Source organism: Pterocles gutturalis, unplaced genomic scaffold (assembly GCF_000699245.1).
Source record: "Pterocles gutturalis isolate BGI_N339 unplaced genomic scaffold, ASM69924v1 scaffold5906, whole genome shotgun sequence".
Taxonomy (NCBI): Eukaryota; Metazoa; Chordata; class Aves; order Pterocliformes; family Pteroclidae; genus Pterocles; species Pterocles gutturalis.
The window spans coordinates 26,494-50,813 of NW_010100172.1; the positions used below are offsets into that span (position 1 = coordinate 26,494).

At 39.6% G+C, this 24,320-nt stretch overlaps 1 protein-coding gene across 1 annotated transcript in view; it reads left to right on the plus strand.

Moving 5' to 3' along the window:
• LOC104465534 (serine palmitoyltransferase 2-like) overlaps window positions 1-24,320 on the plus strand; it is a gene marked incomplete at its 3' end in the record, with an annotated part of 53,527 nt that overhangs the window by 14,547 nt on the left and 14,660 nt on the right. Inside the window, 4 exon segments of the mRNA XM_010078626.1 lie at window positions 190-283; window positions 2,896-3,001; window positions 3,839-4,058; window positions 5,826-5,952. Of these exon segments, the coding sequence (XP_010076928.1) occupies window positions 190-283; window positions 2,896-3,001; window positions 3,839-4,058; window positions 5,826-5,952 (547 nt within the window).

Below are 24,320 nucleotides of genomic sequence, written 5' to 3' on the forward strand. Positions count from 1 at the left end.
TGTGTATTTTTATTTGCCATAATAAGGCTGAAAATTGTTTCTTAGCAAGTCCTGCCTGGACTAGTTGCATTTATGTTGGAATTTTTGTTTTTTAAATTATCTCTAAGCAGTTCAGAGCTGAAAGGTGTTATATGCTTGGCTGTGAAACATAACCTTTTAAATATCTTCCTCTCTCCCCTTCTAATTCAGGGCTGTCTGATTTTGAGTGATGAACTGAATCATGCATCACTAGTGCTTGGAGCAAGACTGTCAGGAGCAACTATTCGAATCTTTAAGCACAACAGTAAGTATCAGACGGTGGACTGCCTTTCTGCAGATCCTATAGATCAGATACAATCTCGTCTGTTTTCTAATAGTTGGAAATTCAATTTCATGCAAGGAAATAAATTGCTGGTTACCTGAAAGGTCGGAGGACTGCTGCTACTGAGAATTTAGTCATCCTGAATTGGATATTTTTTGATATGTTCAATCTCAACTAATAACATTTTCATCCCAGAGCTGTTCTGGTTTACATATTCTGCATATAAGAGGAGCATGCTGCCATTTGGAAAGTCTAGGGGCGCTAGTATTTTAACATTGCTTCTCGTTGCTTGGATAGCTCAGCATGGTTAGACTATTCTAACAGGCTGTGTCACATAGTAATGCAATCTTGTACTGGTCTAGATTACAATTTGGGGAATAAGAAAGTTAAATTTTAGGACCAGATGCTGACAGTAACAAAAGCTTGAGTGCCTATGTCCTAGCTAAGCTAGACAGCCATGCATTGATACAATGTGGTACAAAAGGAATCTTTGGGATGTGAAGCATAGAAGAATTTAACTGAGTTACTTGCTTTAAGTGTTTGTTTCCAAAATACATAGAATTTTCACTTTCCTAGTTTCAGCTTCCTCCAAAGGAGGTTTTTAGAATAACTTTCAGATTAAGAATACTTAGGGTTTCCTTCTCATATTCTGAGTGAGAGAGGTACCTGGTTGTACTTGATTAGTAAAGCCACTACCTTCATTCTTCAGCTGTTCTTAATACTCTTTATAGTATCAGTCTCGGAGATCATGATGACTCTTTTGCTCTCTGAAGTGTGTGGTGGTGGCAGCAAAGCTTTGGTGGCTGTAATTACTTTCACAGTATAATAATTTTATATTGTACTGTGCTTGTTGTTTCTTTTGTGTTCTCTCTTTCGTGTTCTCTATCATTTGAATAATTTTCTTTACAGGAGTGTGGAACTTACTGTAATATTCAGTGATTTTTTTTTTTCCTTAATACTTCATAAAACTTGATTTCTGGGCAAGATCACAAAAGCTTTGCATTCAACTTTTGCATTTGTATAGACATACATCTGAACATTGCTTGCAGTTCCAGAATTTCAGAGAACACTAGTGATAAACAGTTATGGGTATGAGGAGAAGGACTTAGAAACTCTGGTGTGATGAGGAAGAGCAGATGATCTGTGGGAAAGTGGTACAAGCTAGCAGATTGGTGAGACTGGAGGATATTCTACAAATCTTATAGACAGTGAGGATCTGTGAAAGAGAATGGAGTGGCACATTAGAATGAGAAGGCCAAACGCAAGCAATGATCACGGCCTGTCAAGATGATGTTAAATTCATAGTTATGTGTTGTCAGTTCTGCTCTTGTTATACTCCATGCTGCCTTAGTTAACTTCATTTTCCTGTGATGTTAATGGCTTCACTCATATTCTGTTTTGTAGAAATTATGGAAAAAAATTAAAAATCTCCCTTAATCCTTATTCAATGTTCTCATTTTTTTCCTACCTCATTCTGCAGTTCATCCTTTTTATTAAGGTCAGACCTAGTTCCCAGTCTTTCCCTCTTTCTTGGGAGGTCAGAGCAGAAGTTTATATTCCATTGTTTACCCTAACTGCACTAAATTTGTCCTTTGAGAGATTTGTTGGAGGCAGGGACACCACTTCTGACTTCTTCCTCTTTGTCTTTCTGTACAGTTAGCTGTTTCGTACCAGTCTAACTGACTTATCTTGCTGTATAATTTCTAGTCTCGTTCTAGTTCACAAGCTCCTCTCGCTGCTACAACTGCCCTCGTCTTCGAGTTGTCTTTTCATGATTGTGCTCTTTTTCATGCCCTAATGAATATCTGTCTCTCACTCAGCACTTTAGCTTTTATGGTTTGATTACTCCCATCTCCAATCCTTTCATCAGGTTTGTTGTTTTTTTTTTCAGGACGGATTTAATGTGTTTTTATTTGCTAACATTAGTCAGGTCTCCTAGGATCATGTCAAGTGTTTGTAGCCAAAGCTAATAAGGTTTCAGAATACATTGCTGCGAACAGCTGCATCTGTCTAGTTTCTTATATGCTGAGCACTGTCCTCTTTCCTACACTGGTGGTTCTTTTTTCTTCCTTTCCTGTTTTTGGTTTAGTAGCTTCCTGTTCCATATCTCCAGTTCCTTCAATTTTTAAAAAAGTCATAAAATATGCACTTGTTCCCCTTCTTGTCCTGCAGTTTGGTCTATCTTCTACTTACCTTTAGTTGATTATCCTTGAGCTTGCTTGGGTTTTTTTGACTTATTTCGATCCACAAGGACATGCTTACTCCCTAAATTGCTTTCTCTTTTCCTCACAATGAGATACCTTCCTTTTTTTTTTTTCTTTCTTCCTTGTTTGCTGTTTGTGCCTAATGCTCTAACTTGTGCTTTTAGCTTAGAATGATGAAATTTTTCCTGAGAGTTCCCTCAGAGTCACCCATTCCCTTGAATCTCATATGTGGGCCTGCAGCTAGATGAAGGTCATGTTTATTGACTTCTGTATGGTCTGTCCTCCACGCTAGAGCAATTTGTGCGTTTCTGGAGTATTGCTGTCTTTAGTCATGTCAAAGCTCAAGCTAGTAGCTGTTGTGGTGCCATTTAACAGTAATTTCTGGTGCAGATATGCAAAGCCTGGAGAAGCTGCTCAAAGATGCTATTGTGCATGGGCAACCTCGTACACGGAGGCCCTGGAAAAAAATTCTTATCTTGGTGGAAGGAGTATACAGGTACAAACTATTCTTTATATTCCTAAGACCCTCCACATAAGATCTAGCTGCTTAGTGTTTGGGTTCCTTTGACAAATCAAACTATGAATATTGTCACTTTGCAGTTATATCATTAATCTCATCTGCGAATTAAACTGAGATGTGTGTGTCTCGCATCCTGGACTTTCTGTTGCTAGTACTGTAGATGCACCTGATGTTACCACAGTTTCCCCACATCCTGATTAGACTGTAGAAATTAATTAGTCTAAACTGTTTATTTACATCAGAGCTGAGGTCTTAAATTGCTTGTCCATCCCATTCTTTCTGAGCTCACTAGATGACGCTAGTGTGAATGGAATTGTGCAAATTGAACATTTTTGCTGAGAGTGAATAGGAGCATGTAGTAGGGTTAGCTGTGTTAGGCATTTAAATCATAGTTACTTTCAGCATAAAATGGGGTGGTTTTGGAGTGCTATTAATGGGAGCCTAGTCAGTTCTTAAAACTTAAAAACAACAGGTAAGTAGATGTCAGATCAGAATACTGACATTAGGGTGGAAGTAAAAAAAAGATAATTAATTTATAGAATTTTCACTGGTCACACTTAACTTACTGTTGCTGCTGCTATTTAGTCTGTACGTCAGCATCCCGGAGATGTTAAACATGTAGAAAGTAGAGATCTGGGCCCCAGGTGAAGGGAGGAGTTCTTTCATCTCTCTGCAGAATACGATGTGTCTAGCAAATTTTATGTGTTCATAATTACTGAAAGAGTGAAGAAAAGAAAAGCTTAGTGACTTCAGGGTCTGTATGAAGGCCCCAACCATTAAATCAACTTACACTAAATTTCTGTTTCTCAACAGTATGGAGGGATCCATAGTCCGTTTGCCTGAAGTGATTGCCCTTAAGAAGAAGTACAAATCCTATCTGTACCTTGATGAGGCTCATAGTATAGGTGCCCTGGGTCCCAGTGGCCGGGGTGTAGTGGAGTATTTTGGACTCAATCCTGAAGATGTGGATGTTATGATGGGAACATTCACCAAAAGCTTTGGAGCTGCTGGAGGATACATTGGGGGAAAGAAGGTAAAAAGCTGGAAATCTCATGGCTGTTTCAGGCTGGTGGCGGAGTCCTTCACTAAGCATTTCAAAGTTGATAAGTTTCTCAAGTATCCTGATTGTCCACTTTCATAATTTTATATACTACCTAGTACATTGAAAGTCTGCAATGCAGAAGAGTCTAGTCTAGTAAAATACTTCATAATTGTATAGTTCTTACATGATCAGCAATGATCTTATTTTACAGAATGTACAGGGGTGGTTTAATATCTCTTTAGGAACTGGTAGGAGCCAGGAAGCAGCAATTTCTTTAATGTTACTTTTAATGAGATTTGCAGGAAAAATGCCAAAAGCTGAAGTTTTTCAGACCATTTTGCTTTCTAAAAAGACACCTCCCTTTTTGGTTTTTTTGGGTGTGGTTTGTTTTTTGGGTTTTTTTTTTGGCTACTGACTCTTCTGTCAGAAAGTACTGCTAGAAAGTATTGCCTTTGCCAAATCCCTCCTTTTGGGAAGGATGACAATTGCATGTGTCCCTTTTCTTTTATCCTCAAATGTATCTCACAGATCAGGCTTCTACACTTTATTTGAGAGTAAAATTTTACCATTTTCCTCCCAGGACAATAATTCTTTAGATACTAGTAATGACAATTATTTCAGTCCATCCAAATGAAGATGTGATTTGTAGATGCTCCTTTTTGGGAGTTTACTGCAGTTGGATTAAAATTATTTTGGCATCTTCCCCATATCCATGGCACCATATCCATCTCTTTCCAAAAGTAGTGAGCTAGTGGGATTGACTCCCTTGGTGTAAGGTAAAGCGTCTGAGAGTCCTTCACAACTGTGTTTTAGTTACTGTTTGATGGATTGTTTCAGAGGTAAGAGGCCTTAAATCTTCTTACCTAGTTTATTTCAAAGTCCCTTGACAACTTCCTTTCATTTAACTCTGATACCAGGCGGACAGCAACATACAATTGAACACTTCCACATATTTCTATAATATGTTCCCAGCTTGTGCCATCTACAGGGCCATTGTTATTAATTTTATGGTAGTAGAAGACAGAATCTGTACTGAGATTTATACTAGGCTTTATATTTTGCTGGAGTGGTCTGGGTATTTTAGAGTGGTTTTGTTACAGTTAACAACAAGCAGCCTACATCTGTGGTATGTTGGTCCTTTGTTTCTGTATGACCTGCTTTTGCCCTCTAACAAATACAGTAGGTGTGTTTAACTGGGAAATGCAGGAGGGGTAAGCTGAGGTTCTTGCACTCTTAGATTACACCTGCTGATTTATTTATATTGTGCTGATAAATGGGGGAAAATATTTTGTGACCTATTCCACTGTTTGGTGACTTTTGTGGGGAAGCAATTACATTGAGCATTATATGTAAGCACCTATGGATCCTTCTCCCCACTGCTGCATTTGTTTTATACTCCCACTGTTATAATAAACACTCTTGGAACATGGCCTGCAGACAGCTCGAGTAATGCAAAACACCTTGTTGCAATCCAATGCTGGTGGTGTTAGCTAAACAAGGCTGTCAGGCATTTATCTTTGATCAACACATGTTCTTGCCCAGTGACATAATTATGGGTTGTCATGTCCCTGCAGTTCACTCTTCAACTGTATATTACTTGTACTATAAAGTCAATCCTTGAGCTACCTGTTCTCTTCCAGGACATTATGAAAGAGGTTTTTTGTGGTGCCCCATTTTATTGTGTGATTAAGATGTGACAATAAATCATTTCTCAGAGTGCTGCAAAGGCAATGTCTGATGGCTCTTCTGTTTTGCTAGGAACTGATTGATTACCTCAGGACATATTCTCACAGTGCTGTGTATGCAACATCACTGTCACCTCCTGTTGTGGAGCAAATCATCACCTCCATGAAGTGCATTATGGGTGAAGATGGTACAACTGTTGGTGAGTCTTTCTAACAGTAAGCATGTGGAAGGGGAAAGCCAAAGAGAACCTCTCTATCACTTTGGCAGATAACTCATTCAGTGGACACATTTATAATTATCTGTTAGTACATGTAGACTTGGAATTTTTGGAGCAATAAACCAGTTTACTATCCTACTTGGCAAATCAGCCTCTTAACAGCATAAGGAATGTCCAGCTAGAGGTAAGTCATCTTAGTCTTATCTAAGACATGGTATTGTATTGTATTGATTTTTGTTCTGTATCCAGCTTTTCAGCTGCTTTCTTTATCTTCTCCGTTGTCCGTCCTTTGTTATTTGCCCCACTTTTTATATTGCTTTCAGAGTATTTTGTTGTGTATCTTTTACAGTCTTGTGTGTTTGTTACTGCAGGGGAAATGCTTTTGATTTTAATCTCTAGTATAATTTGATGTTTGCACCTCAGTTGAAGTAAATATGGGAATGTTTCTGAAATCCCTTTGTACTTGATGAGCTAGAGGCAGTTTTCAAGATCAGTAGACTTTCTGTACCAGGAGAAGAAATTTAGCATATTGATCTTTATTGTGTTGGTTTTCTTTTTCATTATGAAAATAAGAAAGCAGGAATCTGTACTAGCCTTGATGCATTCAAAGTCAAAAATACAAATTCTCATCTCTCATTTGTGTAGTAGATAGCAGCTTCCTTCAGTTATAGCATGAAGTAAATGGCTTGCACTTCTGTAAGCTGTCTTGAAGCTGAAATGGTACGGCACTTTCATGTAGGATACTTTTACCTCTTCACAGGTAATTAAAAAGTTGTGAGCAGCTCACACAGAATGACGGTGGTGTTTGCTGAGGATCTGTCAGTAGTGCTCAGTTCAGAGGCTCTTAGAATTAAGACTACAGGCTATATTCACTTATGGGAGTTTCAGGCATCTGGCGGCCACGAGGTGGTGGTGTATACTGAAGGACTGTATTTGCTTTTGAACATGGGTCACAAATAACCTGACAGAACTCCTACAGTGAAAAAGCTTGCTGGAGAAATGACATAAAAATTTTTCTGTTATAACATGTTTCATTTGGTTTGTTTACATTGTCTGAGAACAGAGTGCCAGTAATTGGTGTTGGTGGTTCCTCGATAGAGAGGTCATCACTGAAGCGAGCACAGCCAGGCAGCAGCCTGTATCTGTGCTAGCACGGAGTGCTTCCGAGTGGTCCGTGTGAGATACCTGTACCAAGCAAGAGTTGTTCCCTGTGCTACTCTCAAGAACAGATATCAACCAAGCTTCAAACTGCATGAAAAGTGGTGCAAAAGGGTTGGGTCTTGCCGACATTTTAAAAGTGACTGAGTTCCTTCTAGCTGATTTTCCAACAGTCTGTGGTCTGCTCAGGCGTTGCTTGTTTTGGGTTTCTTCCAGTATCTCTTTTGCTTAATGAAGTGGGAAGCAAGGAATGTGTAACTGATTTCTGTTTTCAGTATTCAAACTAAGGCATTTTTGAGGCTGCAGTGTGGTGTTCATTCAAGCCAGGAGAATGGAAGCTACTTCTACTCCAGACTGTTCTCCTGACATTACGCCAGCAAAATTAATCTGAGCTGAAAGGTGAACCAGATCAGGAACCAATTTGGCAAAAAAATAATCTTAAACTCAACAGGCCTTTTGTGTTGTCCTGTTGCTTAAAATGCATGTCAGGCTACATCCTGCTAATTTGGTGCTAAAGAGTACCAGAATCCCTGTCCACTCTTTCTGTAGAGGAGAAAAGTGACCTTGGTGTTTCAAAGCTGTGTCATTTCAAAGAAGCCTCTGTACATCTGATTTCTATATGAACTGTAGTGCTTTTCGGAAGTGCTGGATGTAACAGCTGGATAGCCAAAGTCCTGTCTGCTCCTGCTCATACTCAGGATTTCTCAGCTACATGTCTCGTGAAAGTGTTACTGGTTTTCTAAACATCTAAGTCAGCCTTCAGCTAGGATAAACACCTCATAGGATGATCCCTGCATGAAAGTGCCTCTCTGTTCATTTTCTGCACAGTGCTGTTACCCAGTCATGCTTTCTTTTAACTTGCCTTAAAGCTTTAGAGATCATATTACTTTGTAGGTGTTTTCTGTGGATAAAGTTGGCATAAGTTCAGTTGGATTAATTGATCAACTGCTTAGTGATAGCATGACAAAGTTTTTTTCTTTGTTTAAGGACTTCGGTTGAAAAACTTCTGTTTGGATTTGGTGGCATTACAGGTGGGGCTCTGGAAGAGCACTGCCTGCAGTTGGTCTGACTATGAGTAAATGTGGAGTAGAGTGGTGCTGGTAAGAGTTGTTAACTGTGGAAGACAAGTAGAGAAATAGTGTTAAACTGGGTCCACCAATAGGCACCTCTGAATTGACTGTGTATTACAAAAGTTTCACTGCTTTTAAATTAGTCGAGCTGAACTAACGGATGAAGGAAAACCGAGGTAAGGCAATGGTTTTACAAGGGCACAGGAGTTGGAGCTGGAATCAGAACAGTAGACAGCTAGCTCCCCCAATTTTTTTGGGCCACAGCTAAATCTTTTAATGGCTTCAAGAATGCTTTCTTGAAAAGAGCCTTTGTGGCTTCTTTGCCTATTTCTGTTCACCACAACACTGTTTGTAAAAGCTGCTGTCCTCCATGGCATCAAACCTTTGTGGAAATTGTGATGTCAGATTGAGATGGTCTGTGGCTGAGGAATAAGTAGTAGGAAGCAATTAGTTTTTCAGGATTAAAGGGGTTTTGTCTATTATTTTGCAAGAATAAGTTAATTCTCTTCTCTTATACTTCAGGTTATTTCTAAATCTAGTGAAACATCAGGAGGCTCCAAACTTGCAATATAAGGCGTTTTAGTTACTAAAGCTTCATATAACTAAAAAAAAGTTAAAATCTCCTTTCAGATCTTTCCAGCAGGCTGCCAGTGACTAAATAGGATATTAATAGGAGGCAGCAAAGACAAAATACAGATGCTATGAAAAGCTGAATTGGCTGCTTACAGAGAGCATAAGATGGATGGCATGCAAATGTGCTGCCTGAGTTGGGACAGTAGTTTCTTGTGTCTTGATTTCTGTTCTAGCTAGTCTCTTCATTCTCTGTTCTGTTTATGCATGTAAGTGACTAGTAAGTCTCAGTCTCTCTGAAGTCAGTTATGGGAATATGTTTATATATGAATACAAATATATTACTGGCTTCTTTATACAGACTGCAAAAAAACACTCCCAACAGCCAAAGTAGTGGCAGAGCCATGTTACGGATTCTTTGTAGTGGTGCTTCCAGTACTGCTTCTGACACTCCTCTGTTATTAGCTCAATGCTGTATGTCTGGCCTATTTTACTCTGTATTACTTGTCTTGCACTAGAAGACCATCATATGGTCTTTAAAAAAAAATATGCTGGATTTGTGATCACTGAGAATTTCTTCAAATGAACAGTTGTCCTCAAGAGTGGTGAAAATCTTGAGCACACAGTGTCTTCAGAACTCCAGTGACAATGTACATGGATATCTTGCATATCATCACATTTGACTTTGATATATAGTAGACCAAAGTGAGCAGGAGAGATGTAGAAGGCTTCTTTCTGCAACAGCAATTTTTTGGAGCTAGTTTTACAATTCAAGTCACTATGGTTGAAATTGTTAACAAGCAAGTGTTGCCGATGCTTGTCAGCAGTTCAGTGGATGCTGCTCTTTGTTCAGCCACAAAAATGAAATGAACTTCTGATAGTTTTGTAGATAAAGGGGCTATTTTAAACAATAATAGTAAAAAGACACAATAAACCATATACACAAAGATGACAAACTGGTTCCTGGAACAGAGTTCTGGAAACTTGTAGTATAGAGCCACTTAATTCTTGCTGTTCATGTGGTATTTGGGTTATTTAAATTGACTGTAGGGAAAAAAAGCTTGGTGCTTGCCCTGGTAAATGAGACATTGTTGGGATTTATGATATTAAGTACTTAACCTGTCGCGGTGAATTTTTCAGCGTCAATGGTTCGGTTTGAGTTGAAAGCTAGATTTTTTTACCATTACAGTCTCACTAGGACTGGGAATCCAGTCAGCTCCTTTCTGCCATTTACGTAAGAGCCAGTGATATTTCCTGTGCAACGGGAATTCTCTTAGCACTGTTGGTGTATTCAGGACCCAGCATGTTTGTTTGCTCTGATAAGATTGCTGAGGGCAAGTGGACAAAATCGTAAGGTAACCTGACTGAGATGTGGGCAAATCAAAACATGCAAGGTGAAATGGGTCTAGGGACTGATGAACTTTCTTCAGAGATGAAACTTAATTTGCTCTCCTGTGTATGAATCATAAAATCATAGAATGGCTTGCGTTGGAAAGGACCTTAAAGGTCATCTAGTTTCAACCCCCCTTCCTACAGGGGGCAGGTGGCAGGTATTAAAAACTGAAGGTAAGCCTTAAATCCAGGAGTGTTTTAAGTTTGAACTAAAGCTGGCGGTGTTAATGGCTTGTAAAGGAGGTGAACTACTTCCTTCTGTGGACATTAACTCAGTAATTATACATGTTGACGTTTGACAAGTTTCCTATCTTCCGTCTCAGTTTCAGAAGGCAAATATCGCACACCCAATCATAGTGCCATACATAGCATGTACAGAGTAAGTTGTGGATAGACCTTTCCCAAGATGGCACTTAAATTTTGAATGAATGTTGTCTTGACCATTGTAGAGAAACCAAGGATTATTATTCTGCAGAGCTCTGATGTTGCAAGCAATGGAGGGTAGTAGTTTCATAGGCCATCCCAGCTGCTAAACTATCAGAAATGAATAAGTAACCTTTGAAAGACAGTCAGTTAGCTGCACATTGATTGGTATGTGTCTCGTCTGAGCACCTCAGTTGTGCAAAGCTAGTAGTTGATTACATCTAGTCAGAGGGGACCTTAAAAAAAAAAAATGATTTCTAGTCTTGCCATTGCTGTGTGCAACAAACTTGAGTGAGTTAAATTAGAAAAGGTAGATGAACCAATTATAACCAAAGGGAGTGAGAACGTACAGCTGTGTTGGCAGAGAACTGAGCCTAACTGAGAGCTGTTGAGAAGGCAAGACCATTACTATACTGTTAATATGCACAGAGAGGAGCATACTGGAAACAAAACTAAGCCTGGTCTGCTTAAATTCTAGGGGAGAAAAGACTGCAATTAGTATTTTAACCTCCAAGTGGTTAATCAGGCCCTCAAGTGAAGACATGACTCTAGTAGTTCAATGAGCTGCCTATTCAGTTTTCTTCAAGTTGGACATTTTGGAAAATTCACCTTTCCCTTGAAAGACAGAAGTATATGAAAGTATAAAGTATAAGCAGTAATGAAGGAATAGCCCATGTTACATCACTTGGAATTGAATTTTAAGTAGCTTCTAGTATATTTATAAATGAAGTTTATACCTTGTCATTGTTAGCAGTAGATTCACAAATGGAAGCAATGGCTTATTGGAATAAGGAATAAATACTCCTTTTACAGGCTGAGTTTAAAACATTCAATTAGCATTAAAATTGATCATTTGAATTTCCTCCAATAATGCACTTGTTAATGACGTGTTAAATTATTATCTTGGGAACCTGAGGACCAGTCAAAACTAATTTGAGCAAAGTGAAAACTTTTTTATGTTGCTGCCCTTGAGAATCTCAAGCTGAGCTGGGAAACTGTTGGAAAAACAAATACTCTGGGGGTTATAAAGAGAGTTTCCTGCTTCTCTCCAGGGGACTGACAGTTTTAAATATCACTCTCTGTATTTGTGCTTCCAGCTGGGGATCTTTTAAATCCAGCTTGTTGCTGCACCCCTACCCCCCTCCCACAGAGCATGGCAAGCCTCCACTAAAATTGTTTTAACCTGGGCTGGGCAGGAGAAATCTTTCAACCTTTGGTGCTTTGAAGAGTGTTTACAGACATGAGCAGAGCTGTGCCCTTTGTATTGTGCATTGGAATGTGAGAATTCTTTAGTGCCTCTTCTTTTGGACTTTAACCAACATTGTGGTGTTTGTGCAAAAGCTCATAAACCTTTATAACTGTACACCCGCTTCGTTCTCATAACATTCTGGTTCTTGCTATTTCTGTTCAGGTGTGAGCTGTCATCCTATATCTTCGTAGCCTAAATACTGATCTGTCATAGCAGAAATACAACTAGGAATGTGGCTTTGAAGTAATTTCATTTTTCATTGTTTCTTATGCTACATTACATTTAAAACATGTGGCTCATTTTTTATTCTCAATAGCACTTGAGGTGCCACATTTCTGCAGAATACTGGTGTGCTGCTCATACAGGAAAGGAGAAAATACGGGTAGCAGCTCACTAGCATGTATTGTTAGCAGTAGCGTGACTATTTGAGAAACCTAGTAGGAAGGTATCCCTGCTCATGGCAGGTAACAGTTACACATGGCGGAGCCCTGCTTTTCTTGAGATGACTGAACACCTGCCTGTCGATGGGAAGGAATGAATAAATTATTTGTTTTGCTTTGCTTGCATGTGCAGCTTTTGCTTTAGCTATTAAACTGTCTTTATCTCCAGCCCACAAGTTTTCTCACCTATACTCTGCCGTTTCTCACCCCCATCCCACAGCTGGGGGGGGGGGGGGGGGGGGGGAGCCGTGGCCCAGCCTGGGGGGGGGGGGTGTGAGTGAGCAGCTGTGTGGGGCTTTGTGGCTGACTGGGGTTAAACCATGCAAATATGATACATGATTTACTAGAGCAGAGTTTTTTGAAAATAGCCTGAATGACCCACATAAGCACCACTTCCTGTCATCAGCCCTGGCAACTGCAGCAATTTTCTACATGGAAAAATTAATACTAGTATTAAAATAGTGTCTGCAGTGTACAGACACATGGCAAAATTTCATTCTATGAAGTGCATATAATGTAAATGTTTCTAGCTTCTTTGGAAATGAGCAACAGTCTGTAACTGAAGCCCTTTCTGTGGACTGTGTGCAGGTGTATTAAGGCTATGTGGGACTCGCAGACCAGTTGAACTACTGTCCTGGCCTACATGAACATGTTTTGATGTAAAATCCCATCCCTGGAGGCATTCACGGCCAGGCTGGATGGGGCCCTGGGGCAGCGTGCTCTAGTGGTTGGCAACCCTGCCCACAGCAGGGGGTTGAAACTAGGTAATCTTTAAGGTCCTTTTCAACCCAGGCCATTCTATGATAAAATGTGGCTGGCACCAGGTCAACTCATGCTATTTCACATCAGTGCAGTTGATTTCCCGCAGATTTCCAAACGTGGGCAATCTTGACAATCTACAGTGTGTCCTTTAGTCCTACTGATGTGCAGATGTTTACTAATGTCTCAGAATTAATAAACTTCCTTAGATAGTACAGATTTTATGTTTGAAGGAAGAAGCTGTCTGAAAAATCTGCATGCCAGTTAATGTGTTTTTAGAGTGTATGGCCAGTGAAGAGATTTGAGATTACTTTAGATTAGATTGTGCAGGTTCTGTTGCACTCTAGCTTCAACAGTGGAGTTTAGCTCAAGACAAATTGGCTTGTCAAGAACAGAATAAATCAACCTGTGGAGCTTCTTGTTGCCATGGGTAAGCTTTTGTTAATGCTCAGGTTATTGCCTAATTGTTGCATAGTGGAAAAGTGGTTATGAGGCTGTTGGGGGGAAAATGTATTACAGAAAATGCATGCTCCTCAAGTTGATGTTGGTTTAGCAGCTCCTTAAGATTTCTTAACTGTTTGTCTATGGACACTGGGATTTTAAAAAAAGAAAAAGCCATTTAAATACTTCTGAAGCTTGTTAAGGCTTTCAAGCTTGCTTTCTTACTGGTTGCCTTAATATGTATTGTGTAAGTGTGTCGCTAAACTCAGGCCCTAACTGGGCAGTGGAGAACTTATTTGCTCTGCAACTAACATCTCCAGAAGTAAGTTCTCTGTGCAAACAGATGTGGTACACTTAGAGGATAACTGTCTGTACCAAGAGCTGGAAGCAGCATGTTTAGTACCTCCAACCTTTACTGAAAATAGCTTGTCTTTTCTAGGGTTATTGCCATATTCCTGACTAATAACTTTTTGTTCAGGACCTGGCATTGTGGAGCCAATTGTGGGGTTTATATGTCCATCTTTGATCTTCCCAGGATCCTTGGAAAATAGAGCTGTGCAGGAATAGCAAGTCTATAAAAGTCACAGCCAAGACAAGGCCTTAAGAGTTTGGGCCTTTTCAGGCACAACGCCTACTCTTCCACCTCACTGCAGTTCCAGGTGGCAGGCTACCAGGAGCTGCTTGCCAAATACAACTTACTAACATGGGAAAGCTCAACACCCTTCCTGTTGAAATTATTGGAGAGTTTGAGGGTAAATCTTTGAGCATACTGCAGAAGACAAGTGTGGCTGCTCTAATGGATGCACAGGCAGATGTGGGCAGCTCTGACATGGCGGCAGATTTGCAGGCTGTAGCTTTTATCATGAGATGAACTACTTAGCTAATAAGCACCTTTGATGTCAAAGGAGAAACTTGAGATGTTGTACATGACCTCTTACAGGAATGGTCAAGGTCTTCACAAAAATATGTATGAAGACTGTGTTCTATGAAAGACTTAGGTGCTACCTTCTCAGTGACTTCATACATAAGCTTCCTATTTAAAAAAGCAAGCAAACAAAACCAAACCAACTCCTCCAGAGGGAAAATTCTTAATTTTAGGGCACATTAGTAAAGAGCATATACACACTTGCAGCATCCTGTCTTTCCCATTGCTCCTTGAATTAGGTAGGTGAAATCTCAAGCAATATTGGGAGATATATCAAAGTCGTGTTGCGGGACAAAAAGACCTTTTGAAATTACTGTAGTCCATTCCATAAGGTCCCGTTTAGTACCATTGAGGAAAAGTAGGTATTTAGGACTATTCTGTTCACTTTCCTTCTCTGTTAAAGGATTCTCCTACCAAGAGACTGTCTGTGTAGATTAGTCCTATTGAACTTGAGCATTGTTCATTTTCTTGGAAAAGCTGGTGTGCACTACAGCTTTTTTCGTATACTGGAGATGTGGCTTACTATGCTGTTTCTAGTGGTTTGTGTATGTAGACAATATCTATGCTGTATAATGTATGGTGAACTCTAGCATAACAACAGTAGCATGGCAGAACTGGTGCTAATGATATGTAGCAGTACAATAGATGTTATTTGTTATTTGGTTTATCTTTTCTGAGGTGGACAGCTTCAGAAGAGATTTTATGCTACCAGCGTAAATGAGCTTTGGAGATGGAAGGAGTTCTTACAGTGCTGGCATTTTTGTTGTTCTTGTGCTTAGGCTAAAATTGAATTCATGATTTATACAGACCACATCCTTCCTTTTTGGCTGTAGCTGTCTAAAAATGTGGAAGTGGGCTGATTTTCTGTCCTTATGGCAGATATTCAGCTGGAGGTGATAATCTATCTGGTTCTGTATGGTATTTGTGGTCTTTGTGGTATTTTACAATTAGTAATGGCAGTTAGTAGTGCTAGCTGAAACTAGGTGACTACTAAGTTATTTGTAACACATCCCAGTTGAAACATTTGAAGAGGCCATCTTCTCTTACACTGCAGAGGCAAAGAGCATTTCTCTCTTCTCTTGTGTTGCTCTTTAAAATCCCCAAGAACAGTTAGCTTTATTGGCTTCCATTGTACAAAACAGATGGAAAATATAGTTCACGCTCCTTGTTGCTATGTTGTAAAGCTACTGAACTGTCTCCATGGAAGTAGATTATAAACATTCTTTATATAATATGCTTTGTCAAAGCTTGCACATTCCTTAGCTTGTAAAGAAATGTGGTGTTTGTATGTGTTCCTGATGTTTTTTCTTTCTGTGGCCTCAGTCTGCCATAAAGGCTTGCCAACCTAAGTGTTGTACGTTTCCTTCTGTCTCTTCTTCACTGATGCTTTGTCTTATGCTTGAGATTTTAAGAGCAAAGATGTGCTTTTTAAGTTCCAATATCCAATGTACCATAATAAAAAGAAAATAGAAGTTTTAAAATGCTTTATTTTCTCTAAAATTCCTTTAACTTAGCAAGTTAAGTTTTATTGAAACTGTTTAAAGGGGTTTTTTTGTGTTTTTGACCTCTTCATGGTGGAGGCACTATAACTTGTTCAGAAGAACAGTCTTGACCAGCACATATTTATTTTCCTTTTCTTCTTAGTAAGGCACAGGAATAGCTGTCAAGCAGTATATGTATGGCTGTTTTTGCAGTGACTATGAATATTATTATAATGACTGCGTATTTGTAATAATATGTAATTTATATGTGTTAATGTGTAAGTAGTGTTAATACCAGTCCCACAAATCCTTCCAGTAATTCATATCCAGAGTTAGATAATACATGTACCCAGGCAATGCAAACATAATTTTTTTGTTCTGTTTCTTCAAAATTATTGATCCATCTGAACCAATGCTTTTCATATTTAGCTTCAAAATAAAGATGACTGTAATCTATTCAGTAGATCATTCAGCTACTGTCAAAGTGAAGCTGAGCTGGTAGCGTGCTTTTGTTCTCACTTTCCGTCACAGGTTGATTATTTGGTCCTCTCTGCATAGCTATTCTATTTAGCTGTGATACTCTAGAGAGAACTTTCAGTTACTTTCATTAGAAATTCAGCCCCTGGAATAGTTCTGTGTGAAAAACTATGGTGGTGGCTTGTGGGGATGGCATTAGGGTGCCCTTCTGGATCTCTTCATGAGCCTAGTCTTTCACTGCAGCGTTGTTATACAGGGCTTGGAACATATCAGGAGAGATGAGTATAACCAGGTACATAACCATGAAACTGAGCTGTTCTTCCTATACAGTCCTCTGCATATGAAATAATTTTGCATTCAGTCTCACTGATTTAAATACACAGACACATGCTCTCACTTTCTTGCTCTTTTTTTAAGGTAAAATAGTGTTGATGGATTTTTTGATCAGCTCTACCAGACCAGGTATTATCTTGAATTCAGCTTAAGTGGAAAGGGATTGTGTGTTTGACAACCATTTGCAGGCAATGTTCTGGTTTTGTTGAGCTGGGTTTTTTTTGCCTTGGACAAGATCCATCCTTCACCAAAGACATCAAATCTTCCTACTTATGTCTAGGTGGGTTTCCTGTGAAGAATAGCACTGAACACAAACAGAGAGCATAGGATCTTTAGGGGGAGAGAGTTGTTTTTTCTCCAATGTCTGACCTGGTATGATGTTGTAGTTAATACTGACAAAAAAGAATTAAGCAGCACATTACCAGCTAAACTTAGTTCTAGTAATCATTAAGGAATCTGGTGGTAGCAGCAACTTTGTGAGCAGGAGATATTTTCCTGAGTCTTAAAGAAGCAGGTTTCCTTAATACACAGTGTATTTTGAGTATGCAAAGAAATGGCAAGACTATATTATGCTTTCCCATCTCTAGAAGCTGAGTTCTTGGAATAAATTACAAGTAGTTGACATTATATTTGAGATGTGGTTCTTTTTTTCATAGTTAACTCAAACGGATTATTTATGCAATACGGATCTACTATTTGTTAATTTCTGTATCTTTAACAATCAGTGGGCTGCTGAAATAAACAATGCGAGCAGTTCATTTTAGTTTGTATGCTGTTTTACATTATCTAAAAGCCTGTGTAAATGTGAATGAGAATTGTGGTTAGCTTTCTAAATAGAAGAGCTATATAGGCTTGTGGGGTTTTTTGTTTGGTTTTCCAATGCTAACTGATAAGTAATTCAGACTTGGGTAAAGCAATGCTTGCCTCATTACAGTTTTTGTACCTTAGGCTTAAATAGAACACTGATATGCAAAGTCTGTTTCATGGCAGTCCTTGAACATTTGTCTATAAGCACAAGTGTTTTGGCAGCCCAGGTGTTTCAGGTTTTGAGAGAAGAATCAGTCCAGCAGGACTTTTTACAGAGGCAGGCCTAAGGGAATGTGTGTCCTACTGAATGATCTTTCCCTCTTCTCTGTGTATTGCTTGTGAAAACTTTAAAGACTGCTTGAGGTCAGCAAATAATTTCCTCTAATTATTCCCCAGGGAGAATGAGGTGCTAATGGCTCTGTATCCCTGTTGTGTGTCACTTCCTTATCTATACAGAGGGAAAGGGCAGCTTTTAAAATCAAGGGGGGAAAAAACTACTGCAGCTCAAGTGTTAAAGCTTGTGAAGCTTGCTGCTACAAACTCAGTGGTTCTCAATATCTCTTTTAAAGACTGACAAACATAAACACATGCATTTTGCTGAATTGCTCACAGCCAGATTAGGCTGTTGGTGTCCCTTTAGCTGTGAATTCCTGAGGACTGCATGGTGCTTTGTAGAACAAAGAAATGGTCCGATGAAAAAGCTCTAGATTCAGAGGTCCAGTAATCTCTTCATCAACCTGAGAGCAAAAGTGTGTTGGGGGGGGGGGGGATGCATCAGCTGATGGACCACACATAAGGGCACAAAAATGCGCACACTTCAGTGACAAATATGTGGCATGTCTCAAGTGCCAGACCTGCTTAGGAATTATCCTGATAGTATGACAGCTGAAATGCTTATATATTGAATTACAAATAATCCTGTCTTTTGGCTGTACCAAAGAGTTGCATGTTGTTCCTATGGTGGAGCAATATTTTAAATGAGAGAGATTTGAAACAATACATTGACCCTTTCCAAGGATTAGTTATTTGCTTTATTTTTATCACAATGCTGAAAATACCTGGTATTTTTTAAAATGATAGTGTACTCATGATGTTGAGTATCAGTGGAGTCTTTAACAACCCGTATTTCCCAGAACTGTACTGAAGTTCACTTTACAAAGGTCAGTGAAATTGACTGTTGGTGCCTTGTGTGTTTGTTGTTGTTTGGCTGGTTTTTTTTTCCCCATTTCATTTAATTACATCTCAATGCAGATACCAATCCATCTGTGTGGCAAAAGAGGCTAAGGTGTTTCAATTAATAAAATAGGTGAATTCAGTTGCCTTTAGAAAATTCAGATCAATTAGAAATTTAAAATACAAACTGAAAGGAAGAGTAATGGTAAAACCTACAGCAAAACTGTTTAGACATGATTGTCCTTAGAATAGTATATGATTTGATAATTAGAAACTGATATAACTTCTTCACTCACTTACTGGAGAAGCAAGTCAATCAAGAGGAATGTTCTGAACATGGCTGTAGTCTGTTTCTGCCCTGGTATTGACATAATTAGCAGCTGATCATCTGTGCTCTGGCATAGTCTGTTATTTGGCTTCCTTTTTCTAAGTACTGTGTGCATCAGTTAATATTTGTAGTTCTGAATATATTTTCTTTCTAAGGGCAAATGGCTTCAGTTGCCTCTAGTCTGAATTTACTAGTTTCTGATAATGCACTATGTACTAAATTTTCACTCCTTTCTTGTTAAAATAGCTTTAATAGCAGTGGCAACACTAGTGCTTTATAGGTGGCTGGGATCTCAGAAGAGATGATTTTGTAGTGTGTAATACAACAGAGTTGGAAAGAACAGTATTGTACAAAACAAGAACAGTATAAATGGTTCATTATCAAGATGAGACTAATTGGCATGTGTTGAAAAACAAACAAAGGCCTCTACCTTGTAAAGGGTATTGAATTTTCTCTTGTGTGTCCCTCTGCACACTCAGCATGAGTTGCTGCACACCTGTGTCTGTGGGCTTGGGGAAAGCCTGCAAAATGTCCATTGAAAGAGTGCTCAAACTTCTCCACGAAGAGTTTGTGTCTCTATCTCTGTGGAAGCTTGTTACTTGCTGTTTCCATTGCATTATGTCTCTGCTGCATGTATTCATTAAGAAAGAACAACAAAGAGGGATTTTCCAGGGATGTTTATGAAGTTCTGGTAGGGATGGACCCCACTATCCTATGGTAAGAGCCACCCTGGCCTGTTCATACAGAGGAGACAACTTATTCTTTCCCGGTGAAGCTTTTTGTTCATGTTCATAACTGTGCTTCTTATGAAGACCAAGAGATCTTGTGTTTATCTTTTACCCTGTTTTGATTAGTTGTGGTCTTCTGGGTGATAAGCCGTCAGCTACCACCTGCAGCTGCTGAGCAGAATGTACATTCATTGAGATTTGTGCAAAATCCTAAGTGTTCTTCAATTGTTTTATACCTTTTCTCTTCTATCATGCTTTTCTTGAGTATCTTTTTCCTCTCAGGCTGTAAATCACATGTAAAGTCTAATAGAAACTGAGCACCATCATTTAGGCAATGGCTGCATGAAGAAAAGAATATGCTGATTTGATCTTAGAGGGTCGGTCAAGAGTAAACTGGGCTAACCAATCTTTTAATGACTTTTGCTACCATCATGGAACTAAAACTACATGAACGTTTACATTCTATTCTATTATATATAATTCCTGTAAATGGTCACACTTGGGCTTGCAGCTCACCTTTAATTTCCCAGGCTTGTTAGTTATTCTAGTTTTCCAAGATGAACAAAATGTTCTGCTGTTGTGAAAAGAGGATGTGTTTAACCACTTCATTAAATATGTACTATTAAAATAAGGGGAAGCTGAAAGTCAGAATTTGGCTTGGAAGCAGACTCAGAAGGTACTTTGAGTGTTGAAATAATTACTGCTTTTTATTTGGCAGAGTTTGAAGCTCTAGGGGAAATTTAGTGTGTAATGAAATTTGTCCAGTCTCTTGCATTGCTCAAAGTGCAGGTACCATTTGGTTGTACTGTAACTTGTTTAATAACACTGCAAAGTCCAGTTCTCTGAACTACTCCAGTATAATTGGGGTGTGTTTCCAAATGTGTCAGAGGAATGTCAGCCTAGTGGTGTTTTGGTCTGGAAGAGAGATGCCTATAATTTCTTCTTTAGCTTATTTTACTAGCTAACCTTTAATTCTCTGTGCTTCACAACACTTATTTACTAGTCTTCCTCACAGAATAAATGTTGCTTCTCCTGCCTTTGAGATGCAGAAATGCAGAGCCAGAAAGAGGTGCATACCAGAGCAGTGAAGATCTGCCATAGTTTACTTAAAAATGGCCCAGGACACATGACATTTTAATGCAGTGCAGCTACCTTCCCTGTACAACTTGTGATGGAAAAAGTCTATGCAAAAAGCTTTTCAAGAAGATTCAAAATGTCTCTTCAGTTTTTTAAATTTTATATTGCTGATGTCCTCTCTGAGAGACTCATCCTATGTTTTTAACAAATGGTCGGCTTCACTTCTGTGAATGTAATGAATCCTGGAGGTGCACAGTGGGAGTTTGACAGACTGGAAGTTGCATTAAACAGCTTTTGGTTTTTATTGAAAACATTGTTCTTGGTTCAAAGGAAAGGTAACTATTCTGCCCTGGAATGATAGTAGCCCCTCCTTTATTGACAGCACACCATCTGGTTGTGATAAATTACACGGCCCTGGCAAGGCTGCAGCTTTTCTATAGCAGTGGATGACTTAAAGGTTTCATGTCCAGATGGGTAGAAAATAAGAAATGTATATTGTTTATGGAAATTATGTAGTTCCCTGTCATTGGTCACAAAGCTTTTGCTTCTTTTTATGTCTGTTAAATGTACCTCTAAAGGAAAAATTCAGAAAACAACATAGTGCATGGGATTTTTCAGCAGTTAGGTCTTCCTGCAGGTTCAGTCTCTCCAGTCTGCTGGGGAGAGCTTGAATAACTGATGATGGAAATCTTGAGTATTTCAGGTGGCTTTGGCACCATTTATTGCACCTTATCACCCAAGGACTGTTACTGTATTTCTCACCCAGCAGTAAGAACAGTGCAGATTAATAAAGGGGTTTTCTCAAGAAGTGGTAGTATTGGGTTTGTGTGGTGAAGTGAGGGTGCCACAGGGGTGGCTCCTGTGAGAGAGGTAGAAGCTTCCCCAGCTCTAAGTTGGACCCGTCTCTGGCCAAGGCTGAGCCAATCAGTGACAGTGGTGGTGCCTCTGTGAGAACATACTTAAGAAGAGAAAAAAGAAAACCTTCAGTGGAGAGAGGAGTGGGATGTGAGAGAAACAACCACACAGACACCAAGGTCAGTGAAGAAAGAAGGCAAGGAGATGTGCTGGAGCAGAGGTTCCCGTGCAGCCCATGGTGAGGCAGCTGTGCCTCTGCAGCCATGGAGATCAGTGGTAGAGAGACACTTGCAGCCCAGGGAGGACCCTATGGCCGAGCAGGTGGATATGCCTGAAGGAGTCTGTGACCCTTTGGAGAGCCCACACTGGAGCAGTCTGTGCCTGAAGGACTGCACCCTGTGGGAGGGATCCACCCTGGAGCAGTTAATGAAGAACTGCAGCCTGTGGGAAGGTCTCAGGTTGGAGAAGTTCATGGAGGACTGTCTCCTGTGGGAGGGACACAGTGGAAGAGTGTGAGGAGTCCCCCCCCTGAAGAGGAAGGAGCAGCAGAGACAATGTGTGACGAACTGACCACAACCCCCATTCCTCTTGCCGCTGCACTGCTGAAGGGGAGAACGTAGAGAAAACTGGAGTGAAGCCCGGGAAGAAGGGAGCAGTGGGGGAAGGTGTTGTTAAGATCCATTTTTCTTTTTCATTATTGTCCTCTGATTTGATTAGTAACAATTTTTTTTTTCCCTAAGTTGAGTCTGTTTTGCCCATGATCATAATTGGTGAGTGATCTCTCCTTGTCTCAACCCACAAGGTTTTACCCTTTTTCCTTCTGATTCTTCTTGCCATCCTGCTGGAGGGGGAGGAGTGAGCGAGCAGCTGTGTGGTGGTTATTGCCGGCTGACATGACAGTGGTAGTACTTAAACTTGTTGGTTGTTGTAGTTTTAGGGAGGTAAGTTCCTTTTCTGAAAACTTGCCAAGTAGTCAGTTTGCATCTGTAAGTAAATGTTCAGAGTGATGTTAGGTAGTTTGCTAGCTAATTGGTCCTCCTGGCAATTACTTTTTTTTATTGCTGTCCCTGACAAAGTATTATTAAGTCTTCTGACCTGCCTAATTATGTGATACATTCAGGCTCAGTTCTGTGCTCTGACAAAAAAACCAAACCAAAACAAAAAAAACCATCTGAGTCAATGATCGTTGTTAAACAGAAATGTCTGCAAGGGTCTTGGAGGGGAGAGGCATCTTTGGTTCTCATAGTATCTAAATTCTATAACTCCACTCTAAAACAGGTTTAAATGCTTGTGAGTGGAACATACTGAATGTGACTTACTGTACTGTCTGATGTGTTGAGACTGTTGGCTGGTCTCCGCTGCCAGATTTTCTTTCAGAACACAATTCTAAATTTTCTTGCCAAGCATTACCACTTTTGCTTTAGAATTTTCCTCTATTTGCTGTTTTTATTTGCTTTAAAAAAATAATCACAGTAACATGATGAAGCTTGTTCTTGCCAACTTCTGTTTACCTTTTTGAGGCTAATTGCTGCAGAGGAAAGTGTCATCAACTAACTCAGCAAAGTATTTTAATCTTTCTTACCTGGGCAGAGGTAGCAGTAATACTACTCGTTACTAGTTCTTACTTTACTACCACTTCCATTTTTAGAGCTGGAGTCCTTGCAGTTATATTTGCACAGAGTGGCACAAATAATATGTATATCAGATTTAGATGTAAAGAGAAAACGCTTTGAACCTTGCTTTGCTATGCTTGTTATTTCTGTGGCTAGGCAGTTTGGATGTTCAGGTGGGGATTGGCCACAGGCTGAAATAACTGAAGCCATGTTGAGTTGTAGCTAAAATTCAGTCACGTATTTTATGTATAATGAGCAAAGCACTCTGCAAGTTTGACACAGTCTTTGGCTACCAGGGTACATAAGAAGCAGATGCATATTATTTTGGGGTTTGGCAGGTTGGGACTTCACCTTTTGTAGGCAGAATACCTCACTCAGGAGCTTCGAGCCATTTAGGCTAGATGCCTCATATCTCTTAATGTGCAGCATGCTGATAAGCACAAGTTGCAAAGTGTTAATTATTAGTAGTTTCTCAACATGATGGACTTGAAATTTTATCCTCTGTTGAGGGAGAGAGCTGAAAGTGCAAGGCAGAACTGAATTAATGTGGGTAATTTTAGCTGTTTTCTGTATCTAGTAAATTATAACTTTTATATAATTGTAGGACTTATCAAAGGGAAAGGAGTTTCTGAAAACTGAAACTGTGAGCGTGGTCAAACAGACTGCCCATAGAGATTGTGGAATCTCCATCTGTGGAGACAGAACCCAGCTGGGCATGGTTCTGGGCAACCTGCTCTAGTTTGACCCTGTTTGAGCAGGCAGATTGGACTGTCTGATCTCAAGACATTTCTTCTAACCTAAAGGATACTGTGAAAAATTAAAGTGGTACCTCCTGCAGCGGTAGTACCCTTTTTTCAGCATCTTGGGACATTTTATATTTTTATACAGACTCTAATAAACCTGTAGAGCTCCTTGTACATTCCACAAATGCCTTTTCCAATGCTGTTGGACCATAGGGAAAGGTACAGAGGTTTTCATAGTGATTGTCTGTGCAAGATGCATCCTAGAATGACCTCACTGCATTGACACTTCTTCATGACATCAATTCCTG